The sequence below is a fragment of the Panulirus ornatus genome, chromosome 9 (assembly GCF_036320965.1).
Source record: "Panulirus ornatus isolate Po-2019 chromosome 9, ASM3632096v1, whole genome shotgun sequence".
In the NCBI taxonomy this organism is placed as follows: domain Eukaryota; kingdom Metazoa; phylum Arthropoda; class Malacostraca; order Decapoda; family Palinuridae; genus Panulirus; species Panulirus ornatus.
Window position 1 is genome coordinate 30,663,179 of NC_092232.1, and position 13,880 is coordinate 30,677,058.

At 37.6% G+C, this 13,880-nt stretch overlaps 1 protein-coding gene across 7 annotated transcripts in view; it reads left to right on the forward strand.

The window, feature by feature from the left end:
* The window catches only part of LOC139750309 (coiled-coil domain-containing protein 39-like), a 512,953-nt gene that overhangs the window by 464,149 nt on the left and 34,924 nt on the right, over nt 1-13,880 (forward strand). For all 7 annotated transcript variants that reach the window (XM_071664954.1, XM_071664953.1, XM_071664952.1 and 4 more), the window contains 3 exons: nt 1,233-1,392; nt 3,519-3,625; nt 7,327-7,512. In XM_071664954.1, the coding sequence (XP_071521055.1) occupies nt 1,233-1,392; nt 3,519-3,625; nt 7,327-7,512 (453 nt within the window). The remainder of the gene's footprint in view (nt 1-1,232; nt 1,393-3,518; nt 3,626-7,326; nt 7,513-13,880) is intronic.

Sequence of the window (13,880 nt, forward strand, 5' to 3'; positions counted from 1 at the left end):
ATAATTATTTCTTATGAAGCTGCTGTACCTCAAATTGCCTGTACAGTATGGTTAATTCATTTCTTTATGTTTTCATACTTATACTCATTGTTTTGAGTGGGAGAAAGAAAACATATCAAGTAATATAGTAACCATACAGTGCTGGCAACTTGAAGTATAGCAGCTTCATGGGAAATACCAATATTTTGCTGTCAATCACTTGTAGAGTACTAAAAAGAATACTTACAAAATGTAATACATTTTTTAGCAATGCCCATGTCTGCTGTTTAACTCCTCTCTTGGTCTGTCTTTTCTGACAAACTTCCGGTTAAATTTGTCATGGTATACAAGTTTGTTTGCTGACCTTATGATTACTAAACTAGTATACTCCATCTAAGAATAACAATTTCAAGTTTTTGCCTCCCATCACAACCATGTTTTCCAATCTAAGACCTAAACTTCATTGTCCCTTGCTTCAGTTGATTCTTTTGTTGTTATTTCTTCCATCATTGCTTTCTACTTCCATGATTCAATGTGGCCTTCATCCAGTTGAGGTGTCATTGCTGATCTGTATTTTTCTTGATCCTTTATCACTACTTTTATGGTGCTTGGCCACAATGAATTTCTGGATAATTCTAAAGATTACTGTTGTCCATTCTATAGCTTTAGGGCCTGTTCAGTAACTTTATTCTTTTGAAATTCTCATTATCATTTTTTTCTTTTTATTGTTTTCTTCATCTTCTTCCCCTAGAACATCATCCATTAGTTCATTTTAATTTTTACTAATCATTTTGATTTGCAAGTCTTCATGGGCTTCTCTTGTTCTGCTTCTTTTACCTTTATTTCAGCCTTTTCACTCAGGTGGCTCATCACTGAGTCACCTGTACTTGCTTGATGTTATATGGGCATTCATCTTTCAGTTTCATTTTATTTCTCCGTATGAATTTGTCACCTAGCTGAAGCTGCATATGAATCCCAGATAAAGATATTCTGTGGCACATCAAGGAGTGTTGAGAATGGTTTCACATTGTCTTAAATTGCAGTATGAATACCAAACTAAAATCTTTACCAATCTTTTTTGGCCAGTCTTTATCTTTCAGTGGGTAAAGATTTAAGAACTTACAGTGTATATGGTGTATTTATGGGTTTATTGAAGATATTTCAGTTGCCTGGAAAATGATAGACAAAATCGTGTAACTGTTGTTTAACACTGTGTTTGCAGTATTCAAGATTATTAGTGATATATTCTATAGGTGGCAAATGAGCGTGCAGGCTTGCAAGAGACAGGGGACTTGCTAGACTTAGAAGTGCGAAGGGCTGAAGAAGAAGTAGATGCACTGCAACAAATGGTGGCGCTAATCAGCATAGAGGGTCAACAGTATCGCTCACAGCTGCATGATATTCTCCACCATAGTAAGTTCATATTGTTGATTCTTATTTTGATTTTGTGCAAATCACCTACTTTAGTATATATGTCATACTTTGAAATAAAAAACCTGATGACCCTACCTGTGTGTGATAAACGTTGCATATTCAGCTGGTTATTGCTTACAGAAGGCATATATGACCTGAGTAGATACAGACACTTGTGATACTTGCTGACAGTGTTGGCTTTAGAAATGTTTGAGTTGTTGAGATCATATTCTGAGGACTCGGTCAATGAGAAACTCACAGTTGACCAGTGAGAAACATATTGTAGTTAAATGCAAAAATTCTCAAAGAGGAGAGGACAAGACATTCCATACCACACACCACTGTACTACTAAGGGGTTAGCAGAAGCATTCGACTACTTAGAAAAGGCTTTAGCCCTCTTCAGCAATAGGGATCCCAACCATGAACATGCATTGTGTTCTCTAAAGGGCTTACAGATCTTTCACATGGCTACAGGAAGATTTACAGAGAGATAGATGCATGCAACACAGCTAACCATGCATAACGTTTTCAATAGTCTTAAGAAAATTTTTCCCCCACCGCCATTTGAAAAATTTGGACTAGATAATTCAGGGGATGACAAAGAGAAGTTTAGCATTCTCCCTCCTCCCCTCAGTAACCCTATCCCATTCTGCCACCACTTTCAGAGTCTGATCACATTTTCTAGTAAATTTTCATTAGGTATCAAAAATAAACAAGAAGAATATGTTATATTGTCCTTAACCTTATTTTTTTTCATGTTTAGTCCATGCTTAGTAACAGAATATTTTTGCTAAGGAACTTAACCATATTTGTGTAATGTTTTTCAAAGGCTCAATGTACAAAGATTTGACTTGCAGCACATATTTCAGAAAAGTAACTCCACTGTAGATCTGGCAGTCAAGGTAGTTAACTTCTTGCTTTTTCTTTTTTCACATTAATTTATCAAGTGAGATCACAGAATTCCATTCACACACACTCAAGGCAGTTACTAAAATCTTTTTATGTAACTGTATTATGTGAAGCTGTTTCTGCTTGTATTAGCTTAAACAATGATAATGTATATTAAACCCTCATCTAAACAAGAGCTATTTCAGCTTAATTTGAACAAGGTAGCCAGACCTCTGTAAAAAACAAAGCATATGTAAAAGACCCTTTTAAGGATTTTTATTATTTACATACCAAAAAAAATGTACAGCACATTAAGCAAAACATGTAGATAAGGGGGAGGGAGGTCTAGGTAGAGCCCCTTGAAAATAAAGAGGAAACATGTGTAAAAGACTTGTAAGAATTTTCATTATTTATGTACTTGAAAGAATGTATAATTCATCAGACAAAACAAATGAGCATGAAATTTGACTTAAAACATAATTTATCATAAATACCATATTCAAGTTGTCTCTATTAAGGTATATCACATTTGAGATTCACATTTAGATTCTCCTGAAATTATTTTTTGATTATCCCTTAAAGTTTCTCATTGGCTTCATCAGTGCTGTACACTTTTTAAGGGTTGATTTTGAACTCAGCAGTGATCTGGTTGGTCTTCAACATATCCCTTCCCTGCAGGGAAGTCAGTTTTTGTTTTCTTCGTTTATGACATTACTGTGTTTAATTGAGAATGTATATACAAACAAAATACTGTACCTCCATATCTCAAAAAAAGAAAAAATCCAAATTCTAAAGCATAGGGGTCCTTATTTTATCATATGATCGATGGCAAATAGAAATATTCAAGATTGTCATTTATTTGCACATTATTTTGTTTGATTTTTTCTCAAATTTTGATTTTATTGTAAAATTATAGGCATCTTGTGGATGTATCTTTGAAGTCTAAGCTGTTCTTGTGGTGGGGCCCATGAATGTAAAACTCTTTCCCTGTGCTGTACAAATATGTAAATACCATATTACATTGGAGATGTTGAAAGTCATCTATTGTGATTACTGACTGGATTTAGCAACTTAGTTTCTGCCAGAATTAGGCCAAAATTCCCTTGGACTGTGCTAATGTGCATCCCTCTAAGGTGATGTATAATGAATGAGCATTGCAAAGTATTATAAAATGATGAGATATAAAGAATTATTTTTTATCACTATTTGTTATTTTCTCCAATTTTTATGGAAACAGGTGATGAACAGAAAGAAAGGGTTGGTCTGGAGGAAAATCTTGCTGCTTTGGAGGAAGAAATTTTTTTATGGCATACCATGCTAGAACAAGCTCAGAGAGAATTACAGGTATTATTCTAAGAATTTAGTTATTGTGGATGAAGATTTGTTTTATATAATTGTTAATTGTTATTTACAACAAAATTTTTTAAATGAAGAGATTATATAAACAAAGTACAGCTTGTGTCAGAGGTGGCAATGATTAGTTATTTAGACTTAATGTTAGGGTAAAGAAAGTACAGTATGCATTGCAATGTCATGTAGTGCTTGATAAAATCCATGATGGTGTTTGATGGGCTAGCAACATTTATATAGTAAAGGAATCAGCAAAAGAGCTACAAATAGTTTAAAGGAACAAGGGAGAGTGTATTAGAACAAGAATATTAAAATCTTATTGCAGGTTAATGTGATATAGTTGTATCTGACTATAGGAAGTAGATAATGTGATATAGTTGTGTCTGACAACAGGAAGTAGCCATAGTAGATATTGTTACATGGGTAGATTAAGAGGTTGAAGAACCAGAATACTTGAGTGGTATGCTGTAGAATGAGGGTAGAGTGGAAGCTGAAGCATCATGAGAGTTTTAAAAAGTACCATTAGTTAGGTTTTGGGAATTCTAGGGAGGGTGGTAATAAAAGAAAAAATAATGAATCATCACTTGTAGTGGAGTTTGGTGGAGGGATTGCTTGAGGATCATTGCATGTTGAATCTAAGCAATTGAAGTGAACTTATGAATGAATAGATGAAATGAGGAGTAAGGATAGTGAATTGAAAGTAAAATACACCAGTATGAAGTTTGTGGTTTATAAAAACAGAATCCTTAGCTAGTGCCGAGAGGTACAAAGGATTTGAAAGGAATGACTGAAGGAGTGGTTATGATTAAGTTAAGGGAAATAGGTGCAAGGGAATACAAACCAGAATGAGGAGGTATGTATGCAATAGATGTATCAGCATGAAAGAATCCACAAAGATGCGTCAGGAGTCTGGCAACTGAAAAAGATGCTGCATGAACCGCTGTGGTGTATAGCAATAAAAGGCATGTAAGATACAGGTTGATCGTTAGAATTCATTTGTATTCATTCTTTTGGCAGAAAATTTATGTACATTATGAATTCCAGTATATATGAATTGAAGTGAGCTTGGAAAGGAGACTTATGTGAGAGAGTACCAAGAGAGATTCGGTGCAGAATGGCAAAAGGTGAGAGCAAATGACGTATGGGAAGTGGAGGAGGAATGGGATGTATTTAGGAAAACAGTGATGGCTTGTGCAAAAGATGCATGTGGCATGAGAAAGGTGGGAGGTGGGTTGATTAGAAAGGGTAGTGGGTGGTGGGATGAAGAAGTAAGATTTTTAATGAAAGAGAAGAGAGAGGCATTTGGACAATTTTTGTAAGGGAGTAATGCAAATGACTGGGAGATTTATAAAAGAAAGTGACAGGAGGTCAAGAAAAAGTTGCAAGGGATGAAAAGAGGGCAAATGCGAGTTGGGGTGAGAGAGTATCATTAAATTGAAGGGAGAATAAAAAGATGTTTTGGAAGGAGGTAAATAAAGTGCGTAGGACAAGAGAACAAATGGGACCATTGGTAATGGGGGCTGATGGGGAGGTAATAACAAGTAGTGATGAAGTAAGAAGGAGATGGAGTATTTTGAAGGTTTGTTGAATGTGTTTCATGATGGAGTGGCAGATATAGCATGTTTTGATCGGGTTGGTGTGCGAAGTGAGAGGGTCAGGGAGAATGGTTTGGTAAACAGAGAAGAAGTAGCGAAAGCTTTGCAGAAGATGAAAGCCGGCAAAGTGGCGGGTTTGGATAGTATTGCAGTGGAATTTATTAAAAAGGGGGATGACTGTGTTGTTGATTGGTTGGTAAGGATATTCAGTGTATGTATGGATCATGGTGAAGTGCCTGAGGATTGGCAGAATGCATGCATAGTGCCATTGTACAAAGGCAAAGTGGATAAAGTTGATTGTTCAAATTGCAGAGGTATAAGTTTATTGAGTATTCCTGGGAAATTATATGAGAGGGTATTGATTGAAAGGGTAAAGATATGTACAGAGCATCAGATTGGGGAAGATCAGTGTGGTTTCAGAAGTGTTAGAGGATGTGTGGATCAGGTGTTTGCTTTGAAGAATGTATGTGAGAAATACTTAGAAAAAACAAATGGATTTGTATGTAGCATTTATGGATCTAGAGAAAGCATATGATAGGTTTGATAAAGATGCTTTGTGGAAGGTTTTAAGAGTATATGGTGTGGGAGGTAAGTTGGTAGAAGCAGCGAAGAGTTTTTACCAAGGATGTAAGGCATGTGTACGAGTAGGAAGAGAGGAAAATGATTGGTTCCCAGTGAATGTTGGTTTGTGGCAAGGGTGCGTGATGTCTCCATGGCTGTTTATTTTGTTTATGGATGGGATGGTTAGGGAGGTGAATGCGAGAGTTATGGAGGGAGGGGCAAGTATGCAGTATGTTTTGGATGAGAGGGCTTGGGAAGTGAGTCAGTTGTTGTTCGGTGATGATACAGTACTGGTGGCTGATTTGGGTGAGAAACTGCAGAAGTTCGTGACTGAGTTTGGTAAAGTGTGTGAAAGAAGAAAGTTAAGAGTAAATGTGAATAAGAGCAAGGTTATTAGGTTCAGTAAGATTAAGGGATAAGTTAATTGGGAGGTAAGTTTGAGTGGAGAAAAACTGGAGGAAGTGAAGTGTTTTAGATATTTGGGAGTGGTCTTAGCAGCAGATGGAACCATGGAAGTGGAAGTGAGTCACAGGGTGGGAGAGGGAGCAAAGGTTCTGGGAGCGTTAAAGAATGTGTGGGAGGCGAGAACGTTATCTCTGAGAGCAAAAATGGGTATGTTTGAAGGAATAGTGGTTCCAACAATGTTATATGGTTGCAGGGCATGGGCTATAGATAGGTTTGTGCAGAGGAGGGTGGAGGTGTTGGAAATGAAATGTTTGAGGACAATATGTGGTGTGAGGGGGTTTGATGGAGTAAGTAATGAAAGGATAAGAGAGACGTGTGGTAATAAAAAGAGTGTGGTTGAGAGAGGAGAAGAGGGTGTGTTGATGTTGTTTGGACACATGATGAGAATGAGTGAGGAAAGATTGACAAGAAGGATATATGTGTCACAGGTGGAAGGAAGAAGGAGAAGCGGGAGACCAAATTGGAGGTGGAAGGATGGGGTGAAAAAGATTTTGATTAATCTGGGCCTGAACATACAGGAGGGTGAAAGGTGTGCAAGGAATAGAGTGAATTGGAATAATGTTCTATATCAGGGTAGACATGCTGTCAGTGGATTGAACCAGGGCATGTGAAGCATCTGGGGTAAACCATGGAAAGGTCTGTGGGGCCTGGATGTGGAAAGGGAGCTGTGGTTTAAGTGCATTACACAGGACAGCTAGAGACTGAGTATGAACTAATGTGGCATTTTTTTGTCTGTTTCTGGTGCTGTCTCTGGAGGAGGGGGATTCAATTTCATGTGTGTTGGGGTGATGACAGGAATGGATGAAGGCAGGAAGTATGTATATGTATGTGTGTATATATGTATATGTCTGTATATGTATATGTTGAAATGTGTATGTATGTATATGTGCATGTGTGGGCATTGTATATATAAACATGTGTATGTTGGTGGGTTGGGCCATTACTTGTCTGTTTCCTTGCATTACCTTGCTGATGCAGGAGACCGTGGTTGATTGTAATGAATATAGATGTAGATAATGAGTTGCAGTATAATTTCTGGGAAACTCCTTTTTTTTTTCTCTCTGCTTCCCAAAGGATACCCAAGGTAGACTTCATGAAGTAGAATTACAGGTCCATGCTGTAGAAGAACTTCTCCGAGAAAAGAGTATTCACATGTCAGCTGTTCAGCGAGAAATAGAAAACCAGCATACCAAGGCTCACCATGCTAACCTTGCTGTCTCAAATCTTCATAGAAGGATGCGAGGAAAATCTTCAAATCAGGTTTTCTCATAATTTGATTATCATCATTATTATGTATGAAACAAATCTATATTTAGATGTTTAAGCAAACTTTATACATATCTTTTGTTCTATTTTTGTGATTAGTTTACACATGCACACACACACACACACACACACACACACACACACACACACACACACACACACACAAATCAGATGAAAGAAGATGAAGACAGTAATAAGAAGGCAAAGTCTGATGTATTAGAGACTTTTCAGTCAGAGGGAAAATTTGATGACAGTAGTGGACAAGACATTTCAGGAGCATTACCAGACTTTCGGATAGAGGAAAGGACAGATGTACACTTTGAATCTAATGGAATAATATTGAAAGCTGATGAGGTGTAAAAAAAAGACAAAACACATATAGACTGATGAAAGCAGGGAACAGGGAAGATTAGGGGCAAATTTGGAAGCAGATCAACAGTGTTAAAAGTGAAAGAGAGGAACATAGACCCAGGAACAGACAGAGGTACACAATAAATTGAGCAAAGAGATTGAAAAAGTAATATGCTTTGTCAGAGATGAAGCAATTAGATAAGTGTATGGGTTAGTTGATGGAAGGTTTAGAAAAGTGCAGAGAATACAGGACCAGTGCTTGCTAGCCAAAAGAGAGATTATAAAGACAGTTAGATACACAGAAGTTGATACTGCCTCACTGAGGAATCTAGCTGAGAAGTGGGTGACACCAAAATTAGTAAGATTAGTAGAGCAGGACATTGATAAGTTTAAATCATTGATTATTTTGGCCAGGAAGATCATGCACCAGATTAGGAAGAAAGGGAAGGGAATGAGAAAATGCATATTAAAAGAGTGTAAGAGGCTATGGGACTGCCAGAAGCGACTTCCTGACAAAGAAAAGGAGAAGAATTGGAAATATAACCAAGATGTAAGGGGCAACCAGTATGATTACATTTGACTTGGGGTCATCTAACAGGAAGTACCTAGAACAGCTGAGAATCTTAAAGGCACAGTGGAATTCAGTGGGATATTCATTTATTGTGATAGGCCCAATGAAGAGAGGGAGAAAAGAAAAAAGTACAGTCAGAAGACAAAAAACTGAAGATGCCACACATGGTAAGAGGATGAAGCAGTCCTGCTAGAAATGTAGACAGGGCAGGAGTATTGGGAGATGGTAATGTCAGCCTGAAAATAGTGTATTCAAATGCAGATGGATTAATGATTAGTGGTAAAGAACAGGATATCCATGATTATATAGGAGAAAGAGCACCTGATATTATTCGAGTCATGAAAACTAAACTAACTAAAGAGATAAGCTCCCATGTGTTCTGCCTGTAGGGGTATATGGTAGCAAGAAAGGAAAGAAAAAGTAATAGAGAGCCTGAATTTTCAAGAATAGTAGGTTTAGGGAAGAAGAGCATATTTAGTATTTAATCCTCAAAAAAAATTTAATGAACCAGAATAAATATACAATGATGATAATGAAGGAACAATTAGGATGGTACATAAAGTAGTGAAACATTCACTTTTTAGAGATGGTAATGTACTGGTGATGGAGAATTCCAATTTTAAAAACCCATTGTGATATGAAATGGTGGTGACACCAGTTTTTAGAGTTTACACAGTATATCACATAGCACACTAGGATGAGAGGGACTAATGCATTATCATAACTACACCATATATTCACTCATGCTAGTATGGATATTGAGAACATTATATACGCTGCACCATTTGCCAGAAGTCATCATGTAATGCTCAAGTCTGAATTTGTGGTAAAAGAGGACATTAAAAGAGAAGAGTTGAGACAGAAAATAAGGAGATGTGATTGTGGAAACTACACAAATCTCAATAATTTCAATGGTACTATAGATTGGGAAAAGGACTTCATTACCCAGGAACCAGGTTCTGTGAAATTTACAGTGAAGGAGTAGAGGCAAAAGTATCTCAAGCTTCAAATACAGAGGGAATGTAAAGAAAAAAATAGGAATCATTTAATAAAAAGATGTCATAAAACATAGGAGCTTCAAGGTGTGCAGTTTCAGAGATACAGATGGCACTCTAGCCATCTAATCTTTGCAAGGTATCACAGAGCATGGAATGAGTACTGCAAGATGAGAAAAGAAGAACAAAGAAACTTTGAAAAGAATATCATGGAAGGAAGCTAGAAATCCAAAACTATTCCATAGATTCATCAGGAATTAGTTGTTAGTTAAAGAGCAGTTAATCAGCCTTACAGATTATGAGGGAGATATTGTAGAGAGTGTGTAATATGTGAATAGTAAGGTCAGTAGTGTTTTCACAGCCCCAACACCAGTGAGATGGAATGGGGAGGAGGATTTGGAGATTGTCGAGATTTCCAGAAAAGATATTGACGGAATACAAAAAGGAGTTGACCCTGATGAAATTTCATAGGTGTGAAAGGTGTGGAGATACCCTTGATAGACCACTTGAATTATTGTTTAAGATATCACAAGAGAGAGGCATAGTGCCAAGGGCATGGAAAAGGCCAAACTATCTATATATATCTCAGATGCCTATTCCCTCTGGGAACTCCCATCAAGGGGATGGCCACTGCAAAAATCTCCAATCCCTATCCTTACATGTCTCCCTGCATATTCCATTCCATGGATTCTTCCCTCATTTCTCTCCCTCCAATTCTTTTTCATTCGATTTCCCATGTCACAGGTGATCTTACCTTTACACCAACCCCTTTAGTCCTATTGTCATATACTCCCCATCATGCATTCTTTCCACATACCCAAACCAATTCAAAGTATTACATTCCACCTACTTTACCACTCTGCCATTCGTTTCCTTTGCATTCCTTGTCATACCAGATCTCTCATATACCCCTTCATTACTTTCTTTATTCTGTTTAGCCATACCACATGCTCATTTCAAATAACTCATTTGCACAGCCTCTGTAACTCATCCTATATCCATGTTTTGTCTGTGTAGGTCACTGTTGGTAGGGACTATGCTAATCCTTGGTCCTTTCTTCACTTCCATACTTACACCTTTACCTTTCATGCTTCTATTAAAGGACCCAGTGACTATTTACCTTGTACTGCTCCTTCCCTTATTTCTTCTATATCACCAGACTTACCAAGAGAGCTCCCATATACTTAAATTCTGTCACCTCTTCCAGCAACTCTACCCTCAGCAAGCCATACAGTATCATCAGCAAACAGGCTTGTCACTAGCAACTTTACCTTACCATCACACTCTATCTCTGCACCCCTTTTTCTTAATTTTGCTTTCATCTCTCTTACCACTTCATCCATATGTATTGTTAAAAAGCCATTGGGACATCACAATCCTGTCTAATGCCTACATATGTACCGAAACTTCTGTATCTCTCCAGCCGCTCTCACACATGCATTGGCTTCTCTATAGAAGGCATTCATACATCGAACAGTTGTTCTCTTGCCCCATATATCCTTAGCACATTCCATAAAGCATTCCTACTTGATTGTCATACACTTTCTCCAGATTCAGATACTTTTCCATAGTCATTCTCAATGCAGAAATCTGATCCACACATTTCCTACCTTCCCTAAAACCCCCTTGCTTCTGCATTCAGTCGCTTCCATCACTCCATCAATCAACACTCTTGAATACACTTTTCCTGGTATACTTAACAGACTTATTCCCCTGTAGTAACTACATACATCCTTAGCACCTTCTCCTTTGGATAAAGGAATGACAGTAGCTTTCACCCAATCCTCAGGCACACTCTTCTGCTTCAGTGCTAGATTATCCACTCTTTCACACTTTCTCTTTCATCATATCTGTTCATAAGAAAGCAGACTAGAAACAGGCATTGAACTACATATCGATCTCAACATTTATGGTGTGTGAGGTTCTGAAAAAGATTATTAAAGCAAGTCAGTGACTATCTGTTGAGGAGAAATTCTATAAGCGAGAGAAAGCATTGTTTCGGGGAGAAGGGGTCATGTGTAACAAACCTCTTAGAGTTTTACAAGACAATAAGCTCATTCTTGGACAAAAAGGAAGGCAGTGTGGATTGGTATCTGGACCCCTGGAAGGTATTTGACTCTGTACCACATAGGAGGCTTGCTGTGAAGTTGGATCACCAAGCAGGAATAAGGGGGAAACTTCTATGATGGATTTAAGATTATCTCGTTGGGATGCAGTAAATGACGCATGTCAAAGGAGCCTTTCCTAAAAGGTTAAGGTGGCCAGTGGAATGCTGCATGGTTAGGATCTTGGACCATTACTCTTCTTGATTTATCTTATAAACTTGCCTGAAGGTATGAAATCCTACCTGAATATGTTCACAGATGATGCAAAGGTCACAAGAGAAGTGAAAAGCGAGGGGGTATGCATCAGCTTACAGGGGCACCTAAGCAGACTCCAAAGTTGGTTGGAAATATGGTTGATGAAATTCCACCCAAGTAAATGTAAAAGTAATGAGGATGGGTTGAAGCAAAAGATGGCCTCAATATTATTGTTATTCAGTAAAAAATAGGCTTCAAGATTCTGTGTGAGAGAGACTTGGAAGTAGACATTGTTCCTAACCTATTCCCAGTATCCCATATTAGAACAGCTAAGGAGACAAACTGTCTTCTGACAAATATCAGATTAGCTTTCAGGTATATGGATAAGGAAATGTTTAGCAAGCTTCATAGGCCAAAACTAGAATATGCTTCAAAGGGTTGGCTGCTGCACCTAATGATGCACAAAGAACTCATAAAGAAGGCCCTAGGAGGGCAACAAAGATGGTATTAAAGTTAAGAGAGCTAACTTATAGGCTGGAGGCTTTGAATTTATTGGTAACCTGATCACAACCTTTTAATATCTAAAAATGATAAGTGAAGTGGACAGCAGACAGTACTTTAAGAGATGTAGGGATAGAGCAACCAGAGGATGCAACATGAAAAAAAGAAATTTGTCAATGAGGATGTAAAGTAATACTTTTATAATGTAAGACTGGTGAAGACTGGTAAATGAATGGAACAGACAGCATACATAGATTCCAGAGGTTGTTGTTGAAAGTGTGGAAGAGACAAGGACCCACTAGTGTAAAACTACCTCCCCATACAGTACAAATAGGTTATGACACGCACAAATACACAGGGAAGAAGAGCATAGTGGTGTTATTATTATATAATCCTCTAAAGAACTGGACCAGTATATAATGATAACAATGAAGGAACAATAGGGATGATACATGAAGTAGTGAAATGCTAACTTCATAGAGATGGTAAAGTAGTAATGAAAGGGGATTTCTCATGGCGATAGGAAATCATGGAAAGAAGTTTTTAGAGTGTATACTGGAAAATTTTCCTTACCAGTATATTGTGGAGCATACTAGGATGAGAGAGACATAAATCATCATTACTAGATTTTATCCTCATTCATACCAACAAGGTATTGATAACATCATGTTCAATACACCAGTTGGAAGAAGTGATCATGTAATGCTTAAGTTTGAATATGTGGTAAAAGAGGACATTAAAAGAGAAGAGTTGAGACAGAAAATAAGGAGATGTGATTGTGGAAACTACACAAATCTCAATAATTTCAATGGTACTATAGATTGGGAAAAGGACTTCATTACCCAGGAACCAGGTTCTGTGAAATTTACAGTGAAGGAGTAGAGGCAAAAGTATCTCAAGCTTCAAATACAGAGGGAATGTAAAGAAAAAAATAGGAATCATTTAATAAAAAGATGTCATAAAACATAGGAGCTTCAAGGTGTGCAGTTTCAGAGATACAGATGGCACTCTAGCCATCTAATCTTTGCAAGGTATCACAGAGCATGGAATGAGTACTGCAAGATGAGAAAAGAAGAACAAAGAAACTTTGAAAAGAATATCATGGAAGGAAGCTAGAAATCCAAAACTATTCCATAGATTCATCAGGAATTAGTTGTTAGTTAAAGAGCAGTTAATCAGCCTTACAGATTATGAGGGAGATATTGTAGAGAGTGTGTAATATGTGAATAGTAAGGTCAGTAGTGTTTTCACAGCCCCAACACCAGTGAGATGGAATGGGGAGGAGGATTTGGAGATTGTCGAGATTTCCAGAAAAGATATTGACGGAATACAAAAAGGAGTTGACCCTGATGAAATTTCATAGGTGTGAAAGGTGTGGAGATACCCTTGATAGACCACTTGAATTATTGTTTAAGATATCACAAGAGAGAGGCATAGTGCCAAGGGCATGGAAAAGGCCAAACTATCTATATATATCTCAGATGCCTATTCCCTCTGGGAACTCCCATCAAGGGGATGGCCACTGCAAAAATCTCCAATCCCTATCCTTACATGTCTCCCTGCATATTCCATTCCATGGATTCTTCCCTCATTTCTCTCCCTCCAATTCTTTTTCATTCGATTTCCCATGTCACAGGTGATCTT